The sequence below is a fragment of the Manacus candei genome, unplaced genomic scaffold, assembly GCF_025592945.1.
Source record: "Manacus candei isolate 608988 ecotype Guabito, Panama unplaced genomic scaffold, ASM2559294v1 h1tg000009l, whole genome shotgun sequence".
NCBI classification, from domain to species: Eukaryota; Metazoa; Chordata; class Aves; order Passeriformes; family Pipridae; genus Manacus; species Manacus candei.
Genome location: NW_026138057.1, coordinates 5,236,479 through 5,263,653, shown reverse-complemented (window position 1 = coordinate 5,263,653; position 27,175 = coordinate 5,236,479). Strand labels below are relative to the sequence as shown.

General features: G+C 40.7%; 1 protein-coding gene across 3 annotated transcripts; it reads right to left on the bottom strand.

Moving 5' to 3' along the window:
• Positions 1-792: 792 nt before the first annotated feature.
• CAPRIN1 (cell cycle associated protein 1) lies at positions 793-27,175 on the bottom strand. Of its 3 annotated transcripts, XM_051776668.1 has the most exons (18): positions 27,013-27,175; positions 26,484-26,707; positions 18,005-18,067; positions 17,064-17,150; positions 15,247-15,485; positions 15,054-15,136; positions 13,836-13,973; positions 13,126-13,178; positions 12,953-13,039; positions 8,312-8,467; positions 8,110-8,218; positions 7,614-7,675; positions 5,446-5,595; positions 5,092-5,242; positions 4,153-4,347; positions 3,073-3,173; positions 2,611-2,674; positions 793-2,073 (listed from the first exon to the last, which is right to left on the bottom strand). In XM_051776668.1, the coding sequence occupies exons 2-18, from the start codon at positions 26,703-26,705 to the stop codon at positions 2,009-2,011; spliced, it is 2,025 nt and encodes a 674-aa protein (XP_051632628.1). In that variant the 5' UTR covers positions 26,706-26,707; positions 27,013-27,175; the 3' UTR covers positions 793-2,008. The 3 variants fall into 3 exon arrangements, with proteins under 3 accessions (XP_051632628.1, XP_051632634.1, XP_051632640.1); XM_051776674.1 differs by lacking the exon at positions 12,953-13,039; XM_051776680.1 differs by lacking the exon at positions 27,013-27,175 and having other exon boundaries at positions 26,484-26,787.

Genomic DNA, 27,175 nt, shown 5'->3' with positions numbered 1-27,175 from the left:
TACTGGTACGGAATGTTTTTAGGCCTTGACTCAAACTGCTGCTCCCAGACATCAGCATCGTTTCAGGATGCCTGGTGTGGAATATTGTCTTCACAAACTTATCACTTCCCGCTGCAAAACCATTTTTCATTTGTGCTCTTCACATAGGACATGGAAAAGTGAGATCACCACCTATTTGTACGGAGTTCCAGGTTGTTCCACCACGAAGTCAAAACATCTGACTGCAAGTTCTGAAAGTTCTGAGTGAAAACAACCTTGAGTTTTGTATAGAACAGTTAAACAACACGCAGCTGTTCCTTAATTTCACCTTTCAACAGGCAGGAATTATTTGATGAGCAATATTTAACATAGAGTATATAGCACTTTTCTTCTCGCATGTGCTACAGAATGCAACAGAACTACCAACACCTCTATGGAGGCAGCATCAAAATATTCTCCCCACTGCAGAGAGAGTGCATGTGCGCAGAAGGCAGGCACAAGTGATTTTTCCAAGGATTATACCACAAGGATGCAGTAAAACTTGAGTAAGACTTGTTATTTTCCAGCTCCCAGGCTTATGCCATTGCTTTTATACATCGCTGCCTTGACGAAAAGGAAAAGTCCACAAAAATAAAGGTTTCCCAGAAGTCACAGCTAGTAGAGTAAAACCAGGAAAACAGGAGGAGGGTTTACATCTAGTCAGGAAAAGAGATTATTAGGGAGAAAAAAACCCAAACAAATAAAAAACCTTATGAAATGTCACCCCATCACATGGAATCTGTTTCAGTCGTTGAAAACCAGTGTTCCAGGATACAATTTTTATAAACATGTTTTATTTGTCTTGCTTATACCATTAGAACTGTAACTGCTGGCTGTCATTTCCCTTCAAAGGGGAAATCAACTCAAACACATACTGGTGCTTTTCAAAAGAGAGCAATTAAAAGGGCAGCAGCAGCAGCGGGCATTTGAGATTTCTTCAAACCTTCAAGGCTGCAGGAAAGACAAAAGGACATGTGACCAAAAGTGTTATGATTATCCATTAGAGATTTCCATCAGTACCGGCATCAGTTATTTAGGTGATAATACAGCAAGGTCAAGTATTAGTGACAGACAATGTGCAAGTCATAAGGAATGATAGAGAATACCAATCCTTACAAAAGTCATTGCTATCAAAGGAACTTAGAAGTGTTTCAGAGAGATACCTAAATACTTCACATCAAATATACAGTGGCCATCCAGATTATATCTCACATTTGTTGCAAAATTTTGTTGAAGTGCCAAATCAAAGCTTTGTTTTTGGGTTTTTTTTTTCCTTTTCTCCTAAAAAAAAAATAGTTACACAGTTACATTAGCAGTTATGCAAGCGTTCTTAAATCCTTAGCCACAGGATTCAGGGCCCTGGTGAGGAGGAGGCTGCAGCTAAGGGTGTTTCTTTGTCAAAAACTGGCTCTAAGCCCATCTGTCTATTGAGGGCAATTGCATCACTACACATCTTTAACTGTTCAGTGCTTCAATTTAATAAGAAAAAGCTGAAATGCAGTTGCTCTACCAAGCCACACTTCACCTTTTCCATCCTTTCATGGGCACATTAAGTTTTGTCAACTGCCACCGCAGTAAATATTTATGAATTTACAGATTTTATCCCAATTTGTTAAATCGCTTTTAAATGTCAGAAGTGAGTCTTTACTTTTTTCCTGCCACTTCAGTTAACCATGGAGATTGGATCACCCTGGAAATTGCCTTTTTTTTTTTGCTTTACTCTTAGCAAGGGTGAGGAATCTGAATCTCATGTGCAAGGCTCAAGATGATGCTTAGGACAGAACATGCAGAGTAAACGTTGTTTCGTTCCTTTCAATATCCAGGTAATATAAAGCTGGCAACTGTAGTCCTGTCATTATGGGTAATGAAAATAGTCCCTTTACAACAAACTTCCTGTAAGGGAGAACAAATAGATAATAACTCTTCTGGTAACATGTATTGTACACTGGCCAGCGTGTTTTTGGCGTTGAATGTGATCCTGTGAACGTGTTTAATTCACTTGCTGAGCGTTCATCTGAGGCATCCCTCTGTTTGGTCTTGGGGGTCCTCCACGACCTGGGAAACACAAAAAGGGGGTTGAACTATGAAGTCTGAGCATTTAAAAATATTCCTAAATGTTCTGATGTAAACTGGGCTTCCTAAAATTCATTACAATTGGGCTTCCTAAAATATATGGCAATAGTAATCAAAATAAAATTTAAAGTTCAACTACAGCCTCATTATGTCTGTGGGTTTTTCTGTTTTGTTTCCTAAGGCTTTCATTAATAAAAAGCAGGTAACTAGTTCTGCTACATTTAAAGTGTCAACAGCAATTGCTGTTTTAGCCTCTTTTCCAGGAATTCCTCATTCAACAGCCAACACAACTTCCACCACAAGTTCAAAGGATCCCAGTACAATTCAAGTCAGCAGGGTCCTCAAGAGGTTCTCCAAGACCCTGCTCAAAAGCAGAGTCAGCTCTGAGGTCAGAGAAAGTAAACTTCAGTTGTGAACTGCTGAGTAAGGGGTGAGGTTGGTTTCTAAATCCAGAACTCTGGAGTTGGATCAAAAACTTCCATTCAGCCCAAATCAATTATTCACTACTCAGGAAATTACCTCTAGGAGCTCCCCGAGGTCCACTTTGTCCAGAGCCACGTTTGAAATTCTGTTGATATCCATCCTGAGGCAAAGAAATTAAAAAAGTTATGACATAAAATATGGGCACTGTTATTAATTGCAAATAAAATAAGGAGCTTTTAAAGCAGCATACACTGACAAAACATCTGTGACTTCAACATGCAGCATTTTATCAGTCTGCATTAATCTTAGAAGAATTAGTTCTTACTTCTACTAGTGCCTAGCAGCTGTAATAAAATGTGCAATGACAAATGCTCTCTCCAGTTACAGGATGTGTTGCTCAGTATAAATAAGAAATGTAAATAGATGTATTTAGTGTTTAAATTTTTCAAACTACACTGAGGCAGTTCGTGTTCATTACCAATAAAAGAAGTCCTTGGCAGAGTTTTCACTAATAGATTTGAGTGCTTTTGTTTTTTCCCCCACACTGTGGTCTCTTACCCGCTGGTAATTTGAGTAATCCCGAGGAGCATTGAACTGGGGCTGCGTATAACCACTGTTTGGAGTGTTGGAAAAGGAAGGACGGTATCCATCGTATCCCCCTAAGGAACAGGGCACAAGTCTTTCACTTGAAAATGGGAACTTACTACTCGACTTTCTGCTACTATATAAAGAAAAGCAGTAGCGGGATTTTAACTAAACCTGAGCAAAAACCCCCACCCCTTTAGCAAGGGCTGTTTACCTGCACGTCAAGCAAATGTTTGCAACGTCAGGGTTAATACTATTACAAGAAACAAGAACAAAGATCTAGTAAGAACTGGGAGGAAAAAGCAATTCAGTGCATTTCTCTGGTAATCTGAGGTTTGATTTACAGAATATTCAATCCAGAACTAACCATGATACTAGGATCTGTATCTAACAGCTGTGACCGCTGCACTCATACTACAATCAGTTGTATTTTTATTATACAGGTTTCTTCTCTATTCCCCAGCCACAGGAGAGGAAAAGAACATGGCAGATAGTACCTGTGTCCATTAATCTAATCCCAGAACACCTGACAAGGAAACCATCTCTCCCTCCCATTCTAACAATGACAGCCACATATAATCATCTACAGGAACCATGAAAATCCTCTAATTTACTCAACTACAGCATCATTCCTCCACTCCTGTCGATTCCCTCAGAGTAGTGACTTTGACACTCTTTTGTTCTTACACTTCTACATTACCCAGTCTCTTCTGACTGTGGTCAAACGCAGAATTCTAAAATACACTACTTCTACTACAAATGGAAATAAAAACATTTTTGAACCATCAACTAGCATTTAAATTCCTCACTTGAAATTCTGTTGGTTATTTCTGTTATTTGCTTATACTTGCAGTAAATACCTAATACATCCCAATATCCTCGTAGGATATCCAAACATACATCTAAAATTTAAGTTGCTTAACTAAAGCAAGCGGTTTTATTGCTACACATTTCAATATCACATAGAGATACTATTACAGTCTAACAACAGCAGGTCAGCTTAACATTTGCTACAGAGGTGCACATTCAGAGAGTGCTTGTGCAGCTGCTCACCTCTGAATCCGTTGGCCGGTCCCCTGTAACCGTTCATGAGCCCCCGGGCCCCACGAGATCCCCCACGGGACACCCCTCGGCTATTGTAGTAAGGCTGGCTGTTCCTGGGAAACCCAGTGTTCTGCTGGGGAGGTTGCTGGTGGTTGCCTGCCACCTGGTGAGTCTGGTCTGGGGATCCATGGTAAGTACCAACCACTGCAGTGCAATGGGAGGGAAAAAAAAGTAGTATTAAGTCTGTATTTCTTTATGTTCCCACATATACTCCCTTCACACTCAATATTCAGTTAGAGAGGAAAAGGATCTGGATCTTCTTTATTCAATACCCAGTATTGTTACCACTTCACCCTTGTTAACTCTGTCTGTCTCTGCATCTGCAACTTTCATCTCAGTGGACTCTGGATATAGACTTGATTTTTTCAAGCTGCTACCCTGGAAAGCATTTTGCCTGCTGAATTCAAACCCTGTCTCACTGATTTCACCAGAAGGTTCTGGCCCTTTGAAAACCTTACATCATCTGTGAGAAGCAGCCCACATTTGCTCTCACTTCTGCCTTACTATTCTATCTCCTGTATAAAATGCCACCTCAAATAGCATAGTTTTTTTAAAAGCAAGTTTAAGGATCTTCCAACCTTGTACTCCGCTCTACTGCTTCCACTTTAGAATAATCATGTTCATGCTTTTTTTAAACCCAGAGAAAACCCAATCAAATGGCAAAATTCTTTTAACAGCTGGAAGTAAGATATACTGAATTTCACACTGTTGGATATTCAAGCTGAGACAGAGTAACAAAACTTGGTATTGTCAGGGGAAAGCTTTGCAAGACTAGGAACATTTGAGAACATGTGACATGCTTCGCTCCATCCTCTAGGCCTTCACAGCCTGAGCACCTGCTCTACATTGAGGCTGTTGCCATCCTAGCTTTTGCTAAAAGAAGTTTACCTGTCTGGAGTTGTTCTTGCTGAAGATCTGATTGTTCTACTTGGTGAGGTTGACTGGAGAAACTCTGGTTGTAACTGGCCTGGTACTGATTTTGCTGCTTAAGGGTTTCTGGCTCATTAACAGGAGGAACAGGTGCATTCATGTTGAATACCTGTAAAGGCAGAAAAATGGTTCTCTGGTCCAATTAATCTTTACAACTTTTCACATAAAGTATCAAAGTCTAAGAGATGTGAATAACCAGACTATTCTATGCAGCTACATGACTGATTCCAACAAAATGAATGACCACCAAAAGAAGAATTATTTGATTTAGTTTACATTATTTTATCTTTTTATTAATTATTATTTACTTACTGTTTGCATGGATTGGAATGGAGCTGCATTGACATTGATTCCGCTGCTATGCAAAGGCTTGCTGGATCCAGCCTGGAACACCTGGGGCTGGGATGCAGTGGGAAGTGATGATGAGGATGGGGTCTGGTCTGCATTCAGTGACATTGAAGCCTAAGAATGAAAAGAAAACAACATTTTAGCAGCTTTTGAGATACCAAAAAAAAGTGGCAATGCCTGAGCTTCAGCTCTACAAATGACTATTTTCTACTTCAGCTCAACAGCATCATTTGCAACAGCACAATAAGAGAGGAAAAACCTTGCAGCCTTCTCCCTAGTTGACTTGAAACACAACTAGAAAAACTTAAGAAAGGAAATGTATTTCCTGGGCTAACTGCTGGTCAACGTAAAAATCAATTCACATTTCCTAAGCCATCATCAACACCGACACTCACAAACTAATGCTGGCACGCTGAATGTAACTAAACAATCTTGCAAATTAAACCTTACTATGAAGGACTTACTGGTCACAGACAGGCTCAACATTCTGAAATTGAAGGGAACTGGAGCAGTCCTACTAATAGGCAACTAAAACTACCACTTTTTACAAGGAAACATAGACTAATATTGATATCTGCCAGGAGAGTCCTTCCCACCCCTCTGACACCTGACTTGCCTGAATCTGGTCAATTGATTCTTTCTGTGGCCGTTGCTGTGCTGTGTGATAAGGCTGATACATGTGTTGGGAGGCTGTATATCCCTCACTTGTAGAAGAAATCAAGGGAACCTGACAAAATAAACCCCAAAGTCCCCAAAAGTCAGCTGATGCTCACCCACAGTTTTATAGAAAGTATCTGACAACCCCCAGCATGGGTGGTACTCTTTAGTCCAAGTCTGTAGAGCTCTGTTTAACCAGCAGAATTAACCACCTCATCTTGACCAACATTCTAATATGAGCTCATACAGAAGTGGATAAGTGCTGGTTTCCCATGGATTGAATCTGCTCAGTCCTCTGCTCCTTTAAAGAGTCCAGTGAAAACTCCAGCCAGCAAAGCAGAGGACTTTGCATTTAAGGGCATGGGGATTTCAAGAGGAAACTGATAAAACTGATGGGGCTGTTCACATCATGTTGGAATGTTCAGAAGGAAAGACTAAGTTTAGCTACTGCTTGTAAGATCCTCAAGAGAATCGCTGGCAGCACTGGTTGAGACAAGGAAAATAAATTTAAAAAAAAATCCCACTGGATTAAGTCACAGATATCAGTTAAAAGTAAACTAAAAGTCAGTGCAGAGAAAACCCTCTGCCAAAAGAAATTATTCTACGCCTACAAAACAACAAAAGGGGAGAGCACTAACACTTCAGGAGGTACTTACAGAGGAAACTCATGAAAAAACCCTCACTCCTGTTCCTGTGTGAATGAGTGACTTAAACCTTGCAGCTCTATCTGGATAGGACAAAGCAGGCAATTTATACTGCCAGTACTCTGAGATACATAAGCTATCCAGATTTTTTCTTTGGCTTTCAAACACCTACAGGGATCACACCCATTCCTCAGAGATGCCACATGGTTTAACACAAAATTAGGAAGTTCTTTAATCACTAGACAAGTCAGTAAGAAACTGAAGCATCTTCACAAGAAGGGGACCGTTTATACAGTACAGAATCAAGTTTAAGAGGTCCTACCTAAAGCTCAACTGAAAATACCATTCAACTCAGTATACAACTCCAGTATAAAACACAGCCCAAAAAGCAACTGGGAATAATCCTTAACAGAATAAGTGAATAAATCAGAACAGTTAATCCTTTAAATCTATTCCTGCTGACACTCACTTGAACAGACACAGGCTGCCCTTTAAGTTATTTTGGTTTTGGCCTTTCTGTTGCAAATAAATAAAGGACTACCTGCTTCTAGCTAAATTACAAGTATTACTACACGACTTAACATCAAAGGGAACACTACTAGGCAAAGGTAAGACTCCATTACTGAGAATCTGCAATGTCTGCAGAGCACAGAATCTACCCAGTTACACTTCTTAGCAACAATGTTGAAGAAATAATGGAGATAACCAATTTCCCAAAATTAGAACTTTAACTTTGAGTTTCTCATACAGTTAGGAATTAAATCCTTTTGTAACAGTAACCAGGCTGAATATAAAGCTCAAATCCAAAATAAAGTGTACTAAACATTTTACCTGTGTAGCTTCTGGTTGCACAGGAACTTGAGTAGGCTGGGCAAGTCTTGACTCAGCATGAACTGAAAGAAAATAACTTCACTTACTATACAATCAAACCTTTTACAGAACAGCATTACTATCATATCTGCTTCAGTCATCTGAAAGCCAATCATCATAAGATGATGAAGCCTTTAGCATGCCAAAGCTATACTCAAATTACCAACTCCATGCAAAGAACATTTTTTTCTAGTTGTCCAAAATAATCCAAAGCAAAATTGTACTTTGCTCATTCAAAAAAAAATGTTTCAGATGTTCCACATTTCTAAGCAAAACCTATAAGCAAGTGAGAATTGGAAGACTAAAACTAGTATACCTTTCTGAGAAAAACCCACTTGACCAGGATTGTACCATTACTTGTGGTGATCCTTTTACTCTGCAGCAGTAACTGAAGCATTTTTAAAAGATGACTTGCAGGCTTCCCCAATATTTATGTTTAGGATTTACCATTACAAACCTGGAGGGCAAACCATTTGTGGCATGTCCAAGCTCTGTGCTGGGTTCATGGGCTGTGCAGATACAATGGCAGGATCAAGTGTTTGGTTCTCAAATTCCAGCATGGAGTCCTGAAGGGAAGAAATTAAAAAGCAATTAAAAAAAAAAAATCAAATCCAATTTACTGTCTGTTAAAAATACAAGCACTCAGAACAGAGAAATACCTGCATGAAGTTGTAGGGGCCCTGCATCTGGGCCATGAGGTCCTGTACTCGCTGTCTTCTCACCAGAGGATCTGCCTGAGCCACAGTGGGGAGCGCGTGAGGTTCAGGAACAGGAGGAGATGTCGCTTGTGTCTGTTGCTGCAGCGAATTTACAACCTAACAAGAGACAAGCAACCAACTCAAATTTCAGCTCCAGTCAACACAAAAGTGACTTGGTAGTTCTTGGAATTTATGGCTATTGCCTAACTCATTATGGATGGAATTACTGTAGTGATGTTGAAGAAAAGTACTACATCCTACAGTCATGCCAGCATCAGTGGCAGCTACTGATCTCAGCAGTCACAGGATTATAGTGCTCTGTTTTCTCTCCATCTACTCTTTTCCCCATTAATAAAACGTTTGTTCAATACTAGGGGGATTTTTTATAGCAGGATTTGAGACAGCAATTTATTAGCATTTGGAAATTTAAAGAAAGGTGGGGAGGAAAAAAGCTTCAGAAATATGCACAAATGGGGAACAATTATTTTTAGTAAGTGCAAGTGGAGCCAGAATTTTTGGGTCTTTTTTAAGACTTCAAAATGGTCAATTTTCATAGCCACTTTTATCCTAGCAAACTGATTTACTGTCTCAGGGAACAGCAGGCAGCACTGCATGACAAAGATTGCAAGGCAGCACCATGGGGGGACACCAGAAGCCCAGAAGCAGAAGCACAACTCACAGTGGGCAGGAAAGCTCAGATTTACCAGACAGATTCCAATATGGCAACACATCAAATGTGCAACAAATACCACCTTATCAGAGACAGCAGAGCCACCAGGAAAGCTGGACATGAGCAGCTGAGAACATCCATCATCAAAGAGTTTGAAAACAAACAGCAACAAGGACAGCTGAGCTGCACAAAGGAGCACTTGGATGTCCCTAAACCAGTTTAGCTTTGAAGCAGCTCCCAGAATACAGAAGTGCCCTTTTCATGTCAACAAATGTCCTTTAACAACACCATTGTCAATAACTTGTCTATCACTTCTCTATTCCCATGAGCTTCTAATATTAATAATCTTCCAGATAAACAGGAATGCCTTAAACTTACAGTTGCACAGGATATAAATTAGGATACATGCACCTGAAAGTTCAAAATATTTATGTGAAATACTTGATTTCTCATTAGAACTGCAGGAGACAGACTTGTACAGCAGTTGGGACACATGACAAACCAGTCCTATTATCACAGGTCTGAACTTTAAACTTCAAATTGCCACTAAAGCCTGTACTTTTTTTATTTAGATTTCTCAAAGAAACACACAGCATCTTCCAGTATTCCTACTTCTTGCTCACACTTCCAAACCTTTTTTAGATATGACAGTCTGCACATGCAATTGCCTCAGCTCCAGTGACTTGATCCCTGACCAAATCCCTAGCCATCTGTAACAGAAAATATCAACAAAACTAAAAACTAACCACAACCTATAGTCCCTTTTCAAGATTCCCTTCAGATCCAAATCACTGCTATTAGCATCCACAGAGAAGCAATTTGATAAATCCCATCTAAGTACCAAGCACAACTGCTCTGGTCAATCACACAGTCCCCAAGTTTCACAATCTTAACTGTTTCCAAATAAAGAAATAAAAAATTATCTGAAAATGTTATTCAGATCACATATAGAGACCTTTGGCACATTACAGAGTTTGAAAGTCAAAGAAAAAACACAAGCCAGATCACTGGGTGAAACTTGAAACCATCAGCTACTTGTCTCCTGCAAAATTATTACCAAAAATACTCTTGATTATTTAAGCACTATCATTAAACTTATGAAGTCCAAGTCATTCATAACAGTATCTTCAGGATAAAAATACAAGCTGATGGAATCGTCAACAACACACAACAGGGACAAAATGTTATCATTTTCCTTTTTCACCAATAGTACAGTACGAACTTCAGATGGTGCTTCAGATTCTAGATCATCTTTTTCATCACTCCTCTTTTAATGTCAAGAGGAATCGTTAGGGCCTATTCCTTTAGTCTTATCAGCACTACCAGGTACTCTGACCTAGTACAATCATAGTAGGATGAGACTGCTAAATAAATTTCAAGATGAGTGTGTTCAGTTGCCAGTGGACAGGACAGTTCTAAATTTAACAGCTTTCTAACAGTGCTGCATGAAAAGGTACAGAGATTACTCAAATAAAAGGATCATTACTCAAAAATCAAATTATTCCTGACCATGCATGTCCACTGATCCTGGGGACAGTGCAGCACAGCACAACTTTATTTCAGGAGAGCTGAACCTGTCAGCAGAATAATATTTGACTCAAACTGTAGGCTCCCCTCTGACATCCTGCCCTTGACACTGGCAGCAGAAAGAGCTGCCAGACACAATCAGGAGACTGACAGGGGGAAAGGGAAAACCAGAAGCTTAATGAGACCACAGACCAACCAGAATGAACTCGTATTCTGACAGTCTGAGAACAGGTTCCAATTTGACAAAAAATCCGTCCAACCAACACTCCATAATTTAAGACAGAGAATTTTGCATACAAACAGATTCAGGTTATTCCTTTTTACAAAGAAAGCACTTAAAAAAAATCAATTAGAAGCCCACCAAACAACAACACAAAACCCCATAAATTCTATTACCAGTAAAGGACATATTCACCAAAATGAGAACATCATATAATCCAAATACACTTGGAAAATTCACAAGCAAATTCTTTAATTCAAAACTTCAGAAGGCCCATACAAAAAATGTCCTGTGAGACACCATCACTTCTCAAACTACAAACATACCACAGAAATCGTGACTGTATCCCATCTACTGAAAAAGAGATGAGTTTATGATATCCTTCCTCCTCAGGAACAACTATGGAGATTTTCTGAGCAAATGTTCTCTTTCAGCTTCCAAAATTCCCAGCTATCACTCTTATTAATGCCACAACCATCTTGAGCTGAAGAGCACAAAAGCTCTGTACATTGTGCACCAAGAGCTTCCCTAAGGACAAGTCAGTTGAATTCCCATGAGAAATTGGACTGTGATGCCAGTAAGGGCAGTAAAACCAATGTCAAAGAGAGATATTCTCAATTTCCCCATTTATGTTACATCTGAGAAAATAAGGTTCTTAATTACAAAGAAACAGTCTTCAACTCTCCATTTTTTACATGATTCCTTCTTACAATGTCCAAGATACTGGGACAGAAAGGACAACCTCGGTGTATATTCTTTGTATTGTTCTATGACAACAAAGCTCAGACTGCAGACTTAGCAGACTAGTAAAGATGCATGAAAAATGAGGAGTTTCTGAAATCTGAGATACAAATTTACAACCTGAATTGTGTCTTCATCCATAGCATTAAGAACTACAGAGAACTGAGCCACTCTGGACACTTGGTGTAAACACAAATATACTATGGGTGTAATTCAAGTTAGATTGAAGCCAATCAATTAATAATTTTAAAATGCTGGCCTTTTAAGAATATTTCAATTGAGCATGACTTTTATGTGTGGTTTGGAGGGTTTCTTCAGTTTTTTAAAAAGACTTCTTAAAACACATTCAATAGCAGTGATATTTTTGGTTTAAGTAAGGGAATGGAATACTATGACAATAAACTACCAAAAGTTCACATCCATGGTAAAGTTGTCTGGTTAGTTCTAGAAACCTCACACCCATCCTTAGTTAAATCTTTCAGTGGTCCTGAACACCCTAAGATACAAATTTCAGTCCAACTCCATGTAAAATCAGGCAGGATCAAAATGGCTGCTCTCTTTTTCACCACAAGATGCTGAACATTTACTCTACTCCTACACTTAAAACAGCCTGAAGACACCAAGGAAGAGTCTAAAAAATTGACAATCTGGACTTTGCTGGTAAAGTGAATGAAAAAATGAAATTTCCAGCACCTGAAAGGTGCTGCTCATACTTGTTTCTCACAGATGGACACAAATCACATTCCAACATATTAAACATTTGAATGACTCCATGGGACTTGTCCTTTCCAGCACATGAAGAACATAAATTCTAGAGCATAAATCACTAAACTGGGAATGGATCCCAAACCCAGTGTGCCACAAACACAAGTGACAATCACTCAACTGCAAAGAAGTAAAAGTGAAATACTTGAGGAACTGTAGTTCTTGGAAACAGAGACGACATACAAGCATATTTTAACATAAAATTATGCACATAAGCAACCTGAAGGAGGTTATTAGTTGAGTTACTAATTTCAGCTCCCTCTCCATGGACCTGCTCAATGAAAGCACAACTATGCCATGCTGTCAGCAGCTGGGCAGATAAACTTGAAGTTCTGTATTAGCAGCTAAGTTCTCCTAAAAAAAAGGCTTCAAAAAACTATTTCAAGTCTTTTTTTTATGCCCAAGACTTTTAAGTCCTGTTTTCCCAAGTAAGCCACTAATGAACAAAAGCAAGTTCTCTGTAAACTTAGCCAGACTGCATGAGTTTTATTTCTTTTTATTTTAGTTACTCCTGAGCTAAATATGTAATTAAAGAATGAGTGGTAAGTCCAAGCCTACTTAAATATATGTATTTTTTTTATATATTGGGGGAGAAGGGATGCAATACTAAAACCTCTCATGAATTGTGAGCCAGCAGAAACAGGGATTGCAATTTTACCTGCAGTACACAAGATCTTACCTCAACCGTTTCAACTGTCCACTCATCTACCTGTTCCTTCTCACTACTGCTGAACTGAGCCTCTGCCATGAATTGTCTGTTTACATACTAAAATAAAAATAAGAAAGGGTATGAAAGTAAAAGTAAGTGGCATTAAAGGTATACAAAATGACAATCTTTCCAGTGAATAATACCTCAGTTGATTCAACTTCAGTTGGTTCAGTAAATTCTTCTGCTGCATCAGGTTCTGTAAGAAAAAGAAATACATAATTTATGTGGGAAAAACCCACCTTGTATGAGAAAATCAAACAAGAAAACCAAGCAAAAGACCCAAAGAGAAGACACCCCCCCCCAAAAAAAAACAAACCCAAACCAAAAAAAAACCAACCCCAACAAACCACAACACAATCCCACAAAAACAAACAAACAGAAAAACCCCACCACCCACATATGTTACAGATCAAGAAGATACAAAATTAGATGAAAAATGCTCTTCTTGTATCTAAGAATGAAGAGAAAATGTCAGGGGCAATAACAGAGAACTAGTAATAAAAAATAACCTCCAAGTTTTGAATTAGCAAGAAAAAACCCCACATTAAATTCCTGCTGGGGAGAGTCATGTTCAGCTACCCCAAGCTTCTATTTTCTCCATATTCCAAAAGGAAAGAAGTAATGATTTCTTCCTAAAATTGGATACAATATTCCCAAGTTTAAGTGTGTAAGCTTGAGACTTTACTTCAAAACTGTTCCCTCGTAACAAAGGATTAAACCGGTGGGAATGACCGAAAAATGGGAAAGCCTCAGGCAGGCAGAACTTTAATTTGCAATGTAATCATTGTGAGGAACCCAGAGACAAGCCAGTACAACACAAACACCTCACTCCCAGGCATCCTGATGTTCTTACCAGCCTCTGCCACAGTGTCTTCTACTGCAGGGGCAGGTGCTGCCTCCTCCTCCTCACACAGCCCATTCTGGTGGTTGTGGGTGCTGTCGAAGTAACTGGTCTGAAGGATCCGTTCAACCACCTCCTTCAGGGCTTTGTCTAGGAAAGTGCAAGTGAAAGATTAACACTAACCCAATCCTAATCATCTCTGCCTTCCTTCCCTAAGATCACAGAAATTTTACTACCCTTTTGCTGGGGAGATGTTGCTGTCCCAAGCTAATGCATGACCACTATTGTTACAGGACTTCTTACTAGGTTACATTAAATAAATCAGTAAATAACCCACTTTCTTAAGGGCAAGATTAACCTTAAGAGCACATAATACTCCTCAGAAGATTTGTGAAACACTTTGAAGTGTTGTTTTTATTTTATTTTATTTTATTTTATTCCTGCTATTAAAAAAATCATCTCTGGTTGCTTAGTTTTCAGTTTGGAAAGTTTTCAAAACTCACTGAACTTTCAACTGTCTCTGACTTGTTTGTAATTTCCTCATTAAAAAAACATTACTGTAAAACAATTTCTTACAAAACAAATTTACACAGGTACCACCTTTGTGAAGGTTCTTCCTCTGTGGTGAAGTGGCTCAAATCAGCCTTTGAAAACAAAACCACTTTCATTCAATGCCTTAGATGAGTGGTTGGGCATCTTAACCCAAAAGAAATCAGCCACACTGGCAAGGCAGCATTACTGGAGATTACTGTGGAGATTTTTATTTCTGCAAAAAAGCAGACCACTGGCATGATCATACCCTGGTCTGCAGAGTTCATCAATGAAAATATGGCAAAACCAGAATGCTTTCTGCAGGAGCCAAGGGAGAGAGAACATCCCACTAATGAAGGCCATTAAAGTTTATGTATTAGATGTTATTGACAAAGCTCCTTGTTCTCACACAGGTTTCCAGAAAACAAAGAATTGCTACTAAGCACCACCAGCAGCAGAATACTGCTGAAACAGCAGGTTAAATACTGAGTAATGCTGTGTCAGTATGAAAAAATACACTACACACTGAGCCCACACTTCAGAAGTTATTGTTAGTCCAGCCAAGATCTGAAAGAAAAGCAGTTACTCTAAAAACTCACAAAGACAAGTAGATGTCTAAGTTCTCTTATATCAGAAGTGTATTGTAATTCAAGCACAAATTCAGTGTGCTGTCTCTCTTCATACTGAGGCTACACTTACAGGTCGTTCCACAAACTGGTTTTTCTTTCCCTTCCAGTAAGTCCCACAGGTGAACAGATGCTTGCTCATACTGCTCATTCAACCTTAAAAAATAATTAGTAAGAGTTAATTTCTCACTAAATCTTTCAATTACTACAGTAAACACATGAGGTGACTGACAATTAGAAAGAAAAGTTCTTTGCTGTAACCCTACCTCACGTTCATGTCTCGTTCAGGGTAAACCAGCTTGTAGAACTCATCCAGCATTGTGAGCTCCTCCTCTGTCAGCACTGGGACCCCACTGGAGCCTTGTTTCAAGTCGCTGCGAACTTCATCGTCCCCCAGCTTCTCCAGAATGAACTGCAGCTCCAGCACAGTCTTTAAACGCTTCTGCTCAGCCTCCTCCCGCATCAGCTGCTCCCTGCGAGCTGTCTTCTTTATTGTCTTCTGGATCTGAGGGATCCCAAGGGAAAAACAGATTGGAAATGGCTTTTATTGCTAAGAAAAGGTACAGAGATATTCACCTATCCCATGATAGGAGGAGGGATTCATTGGAACTACCAGGAGAGCAGCTTAAAACAGAGAAACAAAAGTATTCTTCGTTTTTTCGTGTACCACAGGAGGGAACTCATGGAATGTTTTGCCATGAAAGGCTGGGGAGATAGATGGGATCAGCCAGTTCAAAAAGGGTTTAAAGGAATTCTTGGACATGAGGTCCCCAGTCAGACACTACAGGGAACAAATCTGCATCTACCCTGGCATTCTCACAGATGCTGGAAGGGAGTGGATGATAATCATCAACCTTGTGCTCTGCACTGAACCTTCTAAACCTGCAGTCACAACACAGGTCTTAAATGCAACACTAGTCTGAACCCACAGGATGTTTCCTCTAATCTTAATCTAAGTATCCCAAATTCAGTTTGTTTCCTTTTTTGTTTAAATCTTCTCTTTCCAAAAATGTAACTTGTGACAGTAACTTTCTCTCTTTGAAACATCTAAATTTCTTTTTTAACATCAGAGACATATTTTAAAATCAACTGCATGAGAACTAACTATAATCAGGAAAAACTGCAACCAAGTTTGAAAGCAGAGCACCAATTTGGGTTCACTGACTGCTGTCAGCTGACCAGGGAAATACCTCAGGACAAACTTGTCCAGAAAAGACAAGTTCTCCATTACTAACATTCCATAAACATAGATGGAACCCTGATGCAAGAAAAGCCAAGGAACAGCTTGGCTTAGAGTCCTACAAATTTACAGTCAGAACAAATGGAGAAAGTTGTTTGTAACATGTGGATGCTGATGCCCTTCAAATTATCACATAGTCTGTTCACAAACTAAATACACTCATTAGACCAGTCTGCTGCACTAACACCCGCTGCACAACCAATTCTTCCAGTGTTGCTGCTCTTCCCATAACTTTTTAGAACTGATTTCTTGATCACACCTATTCTGCATCCTTGATGAAACACCAACCCAAAAGATTACTCGTTTTACTAGTGTTCAGTTCACTTATCCTTCATGAAAATAAGATTAATCTTGTCTCAGACTGTAGTTTCAGACTATTTGCAACTAACAAGACAGGAAGAATCTTGTAAAAAAGGAAATGCAATGCTTTCAAGTGCTGAGACTATACCATGTCAAGAAATGAAAGCCCTCAGTCACCTGGCAGAGTCAGAAGCAGGCCTGTGAAATCCTTTCTTTAAGAAAATTGGCAGCAAGTGACCACCTATAACATTGCATGACAGGCCTGTTCTGTGATCCCACTGTTTTCAACACTTATTTTTCTGTCAGAAAATTATGTCATTATTCTTGTTTCCATACATTTATGTAGTGCATTAGGAAAATCTTTTAGAAATCGTCTTCAGAAAACCTGACACCAACTAATATACAGAATAAGAGTCAAACATACAAGAAACCATGACCAATTAATCTCTGTAAACAGAGGTGACTACTGACTGCACCAATGAAAAGGAGTTTAAAGCCCAAAGGTTTGGAAAACAAACATGGTACGGCTTGATCTTTACTTACATCTTGGCTCAGAGCCATGAAACTCCTCTGCAGTTCTTTAGCAAATTCCAGATTATTTGTCACTTCCTGGTATTTTGACACTGCATCCTTAAAAAAAATCCAGAGAAAACCACAAGTAAATGTAAATCATCACAAATAGAAAAAAACCCCCACAGACTTTTAACAAATAAATCCCCACATTTTTAGTTTCTAAGTGAGACATAGCATCCCTGAATAGGACTGCAACTATGGTAAGTAAAATTTTGATTTTCCTGGGCTTTCTCAAGTCTGGCAGTCAAGATATTGCCCTCCTAAAACTTAATCATGAGCATCCCTCCTCAACATGACACGTCAGTTCTCTGCCCTGCTCCTCAAACAGCAACCTTTATCTTCACAAGATGCCATTACACAATAAAAATACACAGATATTTCAGTTTTCAGCTGGCACAGAAGGGCCCAAGTGAGGAAGCCCTGGCAGATGAAAAGAGCACATGGACCAACGGAAGCAGCTCATAATCTTTTAAGTGTCAACAGCTGCAATAGCTGCAAGTACCTTTTTTTTGCTTCACTTTCTCAGTGTTAAAAATCATCAAGAAAACACTTGATTACTGAGCATCTGGTAATCTCAAGTATCAATATGCATGTTTGCATCACACAACTGAATTTAAATTCTTATCTGTTCCGTATTTACAACAACTGCAAAACTGCTGTTGAATTGAGCTCTCCAAAAACCTACTTTAAGAACCAGCCCCAACAAGAAGAGAAGCAGCAGAGAGCTCATCTAGAGCTCCACATCTGCACTGAGAGCTGGGACAGACACACGGACAGAGCTTATTATTGGTCTGAGCTGCATCTCTAACTAAACTACACAGGGGAAGTGAAATCCATCCCTTCCCTCCCGTGCAAGAACACAGAACAATTTAACAGAAATCTGGATAGTATTTTTTTGCTGTTGTTTTTACCAGTTGATCTTGATTCAGACGTTCTCCCTTGTTCATTCGTTCCTGGTAATCATCGAGTTTGCTCTGAAAAGCAAGAAAAACGCTGTTATGAAGAGTCTAAATCCAGTTACTGCCTTTTTCTACTTGTGCCAACAGAATTATGTACTGTAATATTCCAGTAAACAGAGTAATACCTAACACAAGCATGAAACTGTCATGTAAAAAGACCACCGAGAAAAACTGTCTTCTGGGTTAAAAAAATGTAAATACTTCCTAAGGGATAAATATTTTAACCTTTATTTGGTTATCACAGTATGTCTTCATGACTAGAGTGAATTTCTAAGGAAATACACATTCCTGCCAAAGGGAACACCACTCTCATACACATTTCCTTCAGTCTAAACATCAGAGAGTTGAACTGAGGTCTGAGTTAGAGCTCATTACCACTGTATCTCTACACCACCAAAAACATGACTGCAAACCTCCACTGTCAACTCTATTAGGATTCAGAACTGTAATTCTATGTAGTTGCTCAGTTAAAAGAGCTGTTAAGAATTCAAAATAGTTTCTGATCCTCTGTGAAGAATGCCCACCAACACAATTCATATTAATAGCTCTAAAACAGTTTCCTTCAAGAGCATTAAGGACTTTTTTTTCTTCATGGGAAGAAACTGAAAAAGGAATCATTAGGCTAATTTTCAGCAGATCTAATCTGCTTAAATAGAAACTCATGCAGAACACTGACATGACCAAAAAAGCAGGTAAAACTCCTGCATGCCCAACACAGAGACTCTACAGGCTAAGGAGAAAGGGTCTTCAAAAGGAAGTAAAGTCTATAAGAAGGACATACCTAATTATTAACCTGTTTTCATCATTTCTGTATTATCACACGATTGTATTTTGCATGAAATTTGCCTTGATCTAATAAAAAAGTTATTAAAATGAATCCTTAACTATTATCTTCCCAATCTAGCATAACATGAAAAGTGAGAGGAACACCTAATTTTTGATGTGAAAGAATCAAACCCCTGATGCAACCACTGTTTTAGGGTTTATATTTCCCACTGAGTGACTTTTTTTTTGGTTGCTTTTGGCCTTTGTTTCATTTTACTGATAATTTTTTAGTTATTTCAACTTTTATGCTCAATCTCAGATCTTACAGAAAGCTCAAAGTCTGTCAAAGTTTACCAGAAAAGCCCCTCTTATAAGGTATTTGATGCCCAGCATCACTTGCTGAAACACAAGCACCCTCATGAAACTCAGGCCTTTTGATGTCACCTAATGCCCAGTTTATTTCTTTGGAAGTCCTACAGGTCAGATACAAAATTTAACTTCTTCATCGGATAGATGAAAGGCAAAGTCAAAGGAAGAACTTCCTGAGCTTCAAAAATATATTACTGGGAATTTCCTGCTGGGGACAGACACTACATGGTAACAGTTGTTAAAGACAGCAGCCACAGTTTAAAACACATCAAAAAAGTAGCCCTGAAGAGCATTTGCCACATTGCAGATCTCCCACAACAGGAAGTAAGGTTAGTTTACTTCCCTCCACACTGATTTTAGAACAGATGCTGACATGGTTGGGCAATCACAGAACAGTTCTCATCATTTTCTGAGCGTGGCTGAACTGTGAAGCCAGAAGGGAGGGGAAAAGAGCTCCAGAGCAAAGCCAGGCTTACCCAGACCTTCCCTGCCTAAGGGGGCTTAAATCCTACAAAAACTGGCTTGCACACAAGGAAATGTTAAACTAAGCTCCTACTCGCTCGAGTCCCTGACTCCCCTGCTGCAGATCACAATTCCCTTGGTCACACCGACGCAATTGTTTGGGAGGCTGCACAGTAAACACACTGCAAGCACCAGTTTAAACAAGGTCTACAAAAATGCATTAAACAACCCCAACAAATTCTGTGAGCCAGTCTGCAACACAAACCCATAAACAACAGTAAAACAAATAGGGTAGAGTATCATATTCCAGAACACTACTTTGTTCGAGAAAACATATATTGCAAAATAATGCTGCAAAGCACTCACATAATCCATTCTGGTGGCCAAGGGCACGAGGGTGGGAAGAGACAAAAATCTCCTAAATAATTACAATTCCTGTATACTTTTTCCATGCTGCTGCATTTCAGCATAGTTGGTGTTTTCAGATTAAGATATTGCAGTAACATGTTTAACAATGCACAAGGTTTTCTTAAATGGTCAATTATTTAGAAATCTAATGTAAATGCTTTGCTTAGTTTTATTTGAGTAAAAAACAAAGGGATAGAAGAAAAGTTACTTGTCTTCACTTGTTCTTCATTAAAAACATTCAGATGGGAAGGTAAAAGCAGAGGAAGGAAAGCCTTGTCAGCTGCAATGCAGAGGACAAGCAAATGTGCATTTAGTTGGACATTATCACAATTTCGAATGCCAAGTAAGCATTTTCCTATCATCCCAAAGACACTCTGAGATCCAAAGGTTGCATTACACACAAATATTAAGTAAAATGCCTCCTTTTTAATCTCTACCAGCAACCTAAGAGCAGCATTAGTGCTGTAAAATAACTGCAGTAAAATTCCTGCTTAGCAACCTACTGCAGTGCCTGCAAGAGGGGAAGATTTTCCTGATTTTACCCCCTTACAGAACCTCACCCTCACTCATCAGATAGAGATCTCCAAGCATAAAAGCTAAACCAGCAGAAAAAATAATAATCCAGTGGCAAAGTGAGCACATAAATTGTGTATTGAACAGCTCATGAGTCAGCAGCTCCCAGTTGTACAGGAAGCAAGCCACCCTGCTCCAGCTTTTTCCACTGAGAAACCTCAAGTATTCTAGAGTTTCCTGGGAGAAGAGCACTACAAACAGGCTCCCAGGGGCAGGGGGAAGGTGCTGGTGTTCCTCGCTTAACTATGCCCTGGATTTTACTTGAATAGGAATCCAAAATTCAGTTACTTATTGTGGCAACAGACACCTTCCCCTCACACCCAAGTTCTCTTTACCTCCTCTGAATTGCCTAAAAAATGTCATCCTGAAGTGAAAGCAAAAAATGCAGTCCCATAACATTACCTTCCAAACCAACAGTGGTTTTAAAAATGCCTGACCACTCAGCCATGCTTGTACAGTCATTTACAGTGCTGTGCTCTAAACTGGATCACTGGAATCATCAGATTAAAAATAACCCTCAAAAAAGGGGGTCAGGAGCAGGAGGGAGGCTCTATATTTAACCAGATAATTTCAGTGATATGGTTATAGCAATGACAGCAGCACAAGTGTGTGTGACAAGGTGCTAGGGGACAAGGTAACCTCTTCAACCAGCTGGAGTGACCCTTTTGTAATGCAAAGTTCACTACAAGCAAAGAAAAGATGAAGGGGACATTGCAAGCCTGTTTTCTGAGATATCTCAAAACCTGCATGGATGCTTTTGACAGCACCAAGCAATGAAGATAATCCAAAATTTAAATTAGCTGTGTAATACATTTTGCACTGAAGCAAAAGAAAAACCAAGTTACAAACCAGAAGTTTATTAACCTGTTTTACATCTGTACATTGTAATTTCTCTGCCTCCACCATCGCCTTCACTCATTCATCTGTTTAACTTTGCAGCAAAAACTGCCCAGAAACGACCAAGTGAAACCCTAAAACCAAATCGGTCTTCCCATTGCCTCAAAAAAATAGGCAGGCAAAAAAAATCAAAAAGGTAAAACACTTAAATCATATCAGTTTAATTAGACATCAAGTTGAGAACCTCTCAAAACCCACCACAGTTCTCACACTCACTGTCTGGATACAATTTCTAATTATATATACACGCCCCCCCCCCCAACAAGTCCTGAGAAGCTGTTTCAGTCCTGAGTTACAACCAAGATGTAAGGATGCAAAACCAGCAATACTTCAGAACACAAAACATTTACAGGTCTCCTGGTTAAACTGAATTTATTTTTGAAATAACAGCTGTAGATGCTCTTATGTTTTTTTTTTCCCCAAAGTCTGGTAAGTTTGACAGCTGAGGAAAAAATACCTCCACACTGTATTAGTTTGAGACTGCAGTTTCATGAGCAGCTTACCCCGGAGGAAAAAAAAAAGCTTTCTCAGTTACCAGAATTAAATCAGAGGAGTGGAACTCCACAAGTTTTGATACTCTTTCCAAACAACCATCACACTGCATTTCCTACAGAAACTAGGAATCTACAGGGAAGTTGACTACACTGCAGGAGACCTGGATTTTGCTCTAAGCATTATTTATGTTCAAAATAAATTGCTTTTACAACAGGAAGTGAGTTCTAGAACACAAAAAGGGCTCTAGAACACAAATGAGGCTCTCCCAACACATTGTGTGTCTTTTTCTTCTGAAAGAAAAAGCATCAACAAAACATCAAAGCAGCATCTGAAAACCTTTAACCAGAACGTGTTTCACAGCTTGTAGGACTCACCATATATCCAGTTAACACAAGTTGCTGTGAGACAAGTTAAAAACAAAACAGACCACACTGAAACCTGGAAGCACCAACCACCACATGATTTCACAGATAACCTGCCTGGATTTTCACACATGAAGCTTGATAACCAAAGTTGCTGTCAAGAGAGGTTTCAAAGATATGGGCTTTCAATATATGATTTCAAACAAATTTTACAAATTTGTTTCAGAGTAATATTTAATTTCCAAAGATAAATTCCAAACCAAGCTTCACAAGGAGAACTTCTGGAGACACTCATGTGCCTGGAACATCCAAGTGGCCCAAACAGTGGTCAAAAGCACTTCAGAAAGTTGCTACCAATGGGCAATTCAAGTGTGGCACTTCCTGCCACCATTAACTGTACCTACAACGGTGGAAAACTGATCCCAGCTTTTACCGGAGGTTGCTGTTTCCCATGGGAAATCCAACATTTTATTGAACCAAGTCAGATCAAGTCAAATATCCTCTGCTGCTACATGAGAATTCCTGCATAGTAACGACAGCAGCACTTGTTAACTCCTCATTTTCCACTCCAGTCAGGGTTACACTCAGTAGGAAATTCAGTCAGGCTGATAAAGCAACAGCAGCTCAAGTTACCAGCCCCAACCAACATGGGCCATCTTTCCAACTTTGCTGAGTTTTTAAAGATCATGTGCTTTACCTCATATTTACAGCTGCCCAAGACTAATCTCTTGTGAACACCTGCCCATACCCTAAATCACGTGTTAGCAATAATTGTTTTGCCCATTGGGCAGAACATTTGTTTCATCAACTGTTCTTATACATCTCATGCTCTGTGACACAAGGTGAAAGCAAAAATAACTGGTTTGGTTTTTTTTTTCATTCATCACTAGAACAAAACCCAAGTTCAACCTACATTCATTTGCTTGGAATTTGGAAAGTTTTTTCCCTCTAAAACAAAAAAAAAAAGGTGGGAAAAGAAGAAAATAATGCAGGTCTTAATGAAGTATTTTTCTCCTAGGCAGGATTGTAACCTCAGACACCCAACGAACACCGGGAGGAGTTCAGGCAACTTTTAAATTAACTGAGTTTGTCAACATATACTCGAGTTGCAGGTTTGAATCTTCTGTAGAGAAAATACCCCTTTGATTACCCCCTTCCATGCACACACAAATATCCGGTCATCTAAGAAGAGGAAGAACGCAGGAGAGCATTCCTATCATCTCCAAATATAAAGCCGTGAGGGGAACACAGACATTATCAGGCCGTGTTTTCACATCCATTTATGAACAGCAATTCAGTTTACCCTGGTCCCTTTTAATGTAAGCAATACTCATTCTTCAAATGAGGTCACTTTTAGGAAAAGAAAATGAAAGTGTAACTAATAATCTTATATTTACAGTTTATACAGAAACATTCAAAATAATATAGAACAAAGCTATAAATATTATTTCACTTTGTGTATTGTATTTTGGTGCTCATGCCATTTTATCCTCAGACTTTAGAGGGAAACAGGACACTAAATTTAATTCAAAAATTCTATTTTCTTCATAAAGGGTGACCTTTCCTCAACTAAAAGCTACACACTCATATGATCTAAAACATAAGATGGTCCCTCTTACAGAGCAATCATTTTTCATCCTTCAGAAGGATGGGTCTAACTCAACTATATTTTTGTATTCATTCTCAAACACAAAGCTCTCAAAAATACTCTCTTCTGGCCTTCATTATCAGCTGCTGACAAAGAAAGGATTAAATGTTCACCTAAGCACAAGTTTCAGTGACATTTACTGGATTTCTCATCTGTGCAGCATCCACTGTAACTTTACTTCCTGAATGGTTAAAAAAATTAATATATACTTGTCCAAAGATTCAAACTAAAGGAAAACAAATGAACTTGTGTACACTTACCAAGAAGTAAAATAAAAATACTGAGGCCCTCGTGTACAACAGGCTTTGTTTTAGGACACAAAGCCCTCAATACTCTTTAATAAAGAACACTGATTTACTACAAAACTCTTGACTGAGGAATCAAAGTAGAGGCTCAAGCCTGAAAATTTGTAGTTCTATTTAATACATCAAGAACTACTGACTTCTGTAGTGCTTATCGGAGTCCTAACTCAGTAAGTTTCCCAACTTCAGCCCGTTAAGACTTAGGAGTCTGAACTTTAATTCATCCCTGTGAGATCACATCCAGGTTTCCAAGACCCAGCCATTTCCTCCTCTTTAAGCTCTCCTCTGCCTAGCACAGAGTACCCCCAAATTGCCTGAAGTAATTTTAAAGGAATATCTTCCAACAGAAGCCATTTCCAGGAAAAAAGGGCACTTTGTCCCCTTTATTCACTTGCTGTGACACTACATTTGTACTATGGAAGTTGACTAAAAGTCCACTCAGAAAGGAAGGGTTAAGCCAAGTGTAAATTAGGTGTAAATTATTTATTTTCAAAGGTAAATAAAAAACTGCTCCCAAGGAAAGCTGACCCTCTCACCAATAACACTGGGCTTATCCTCCTGATTACTTCAAAGGACAGAATGTTCACCTACTAATTTCAGTTTTTAAAATACACATTTTTAGCATCATATAAGACATTTTCAGAGATTTTTGAGCATGTTGGCTGCAACAGTAATTTCAATCCATTTTTTTTAATTGAAACAATCAGAGACATAAAAATCTGCTCCCTTTCTTGAGCTGAGGACCAGTATTGTGTGTGCACATATCCACACATATTAATAACAAGTTTAAAACACAGATCCCGTCCTGTGTACGCACAACAGTATTCAGACAAAGATCTAAAGCTCGTCCTACTCCAAAATTTATCTAAGAGCTCCTGGTTTGCTGCTTTTGGTCGTTTCATTATTAAAATGCAGGAAACTCCCCTGCTGATTTTTTTTAAGTGGGAAGCTACACTACACGGTGTATTTGTAAGTGTATTATTTATACACAGTATATTATTTACGTACAGTGTATTATTTACAGGTAAAGCACAGCTTGTTTTATTTACAACTCAGCTGTACACACTGTTTTACTTCTAATATTCCCCCTCTGAAAATACTTGATATGATGCTAAAAATGTGTATTTGAAAAACTAAAATTTGCAGGTGAACATTCTGACCTGTCCTTGGAAGTAAATCAAGAGGATAAGCACAGTGTTACTGGTGTATCAAATACTAGTCTGCGCTACTATGACCAAAAGTGCTGGTTAAAAGAAAAAAGGAGAGTTATTTTGCCTGTTTACTTCTAAAGATAAAAATAAAACTAGGGCTATGACACAAATTATTTTTCAGTATGAAATTATTTTCAGACACGAAATCATTTTCCACCAATCCCTAATTTCAGCTTGGCAATGTGGTGTTTCGAGGTGAGTCTTTGGGCTCTGTGTTAGTTATTTTACTGACGGGCAGCTCTGTAGGTTGGAAAGCCCTCAGAGGTTTAACGTGGAGCGCTGGCCCAGTGTAAAACATACCCGACACGTCCAGGACCCCAATCCTAAAAATAAGGCGTTGCAGGCGGGCCGAGGCCGGCGGAGGGCCGGGCTGAGGGCGATGGCGGGGCGGGGTGGGCTGTGAGGGCTTTGTGAGGGCGGCACAATGAGCCGGGCCGGGCAGGCCGGGCCGCCGCCATGTTACAGCTCCGCTCCATGTGCCCGCCCCGGGGCACCGCTCCCGCCGGGTTCATCCATCCCGAGCGCTCCATCCGCCGCACGGAGCCCGGATAAGGGGAGCGGCGCTGGGAAAGGCCCCGCCGCCGGGAACAAAAGGCGGAAGGAGGGGGAAGGGAGCGGCGCCGCTGAGGGGGATCCGGGCGGCGGCGGCGGCGGCGGGGGGGGAAGAAGGGGGGAAGGCAGCCGCGATTCCTCCGGGCTGTGCCGAGCGGGGCCGGGCCCGGGGACCCCCGCGAGGGGAAGGGGACAGGCCAGGGGAAGGGCGATCGCCCTTCTGGAACCTTCCAGCGGGCGGCCTCTGGGGGCCACGCCGGGAACAACCCGGGAGGGCTCGGCGGAGGGTCCGGCACAAGGGAACGAAAAGGAACAGGCCAGGGCAGCTCCGGGGCCAGGGACGGGCAGAACGCGGTGGGGGGAGTCAGAGGGGGACACGGGGAGCACCTTTTTCTTCTCCAGATTGCGCAGCTTCTTGTCGATCACCCCCAGGATCTGCTTCATGGCCTCGGTCTGCACCGTAGTGATGTTCACACCCGCCGCCGCCGCCTGCGGGGCCGCCGCCGCCACCGCCGGGGCGGCCTCGCTGCCCGGCGCGGCTTTGCCGGCGCCACCGCCGCTGCCGCCGGTGGTGCTGCTCGCCATGGTGCTGTTGGTAGCCGAGGGCATCTCTGTGAAAGGAGAGACAAGAGGAGCGGAGAGAGAGAGAGCGGCGGGCGCGTCACGGGGAGAGGAGGAGGAGGAGGAAGGGGGGGGGGAGGAAGAGCGCGGGAGCGCGCGCGCACGCGGCCGCCGGGGGGGTCTCGCTCGCGCGCACGAGCCGCACCTGCCCGCCCCCCCGGGGCGCGCACGGGGCGGCGGCAGCCGCGCGACCGCGACCGCCGCGCGCCCAACGGTCACTTCCCCTCGCGACACCCCCCAAGACTCCCCCCGATCCCCGCCCGGAGGGGCCGCAACGCCCTCCCCTCCCCCTCACCCTGAGCGCGACCGAGCCCGCGGGGGGGGAGGGCACACGCTGCGCTCGCGCTCTCTCTCTCTCGCTGTGTTAAGGAATGGCCGCCTCCGCCGCGCTCCGGCCGCACTGCTCCTGCTACACCGCGGCAGGAGGGAGAGAGAGAGGGAGGGAAGGAGGGAGGGAA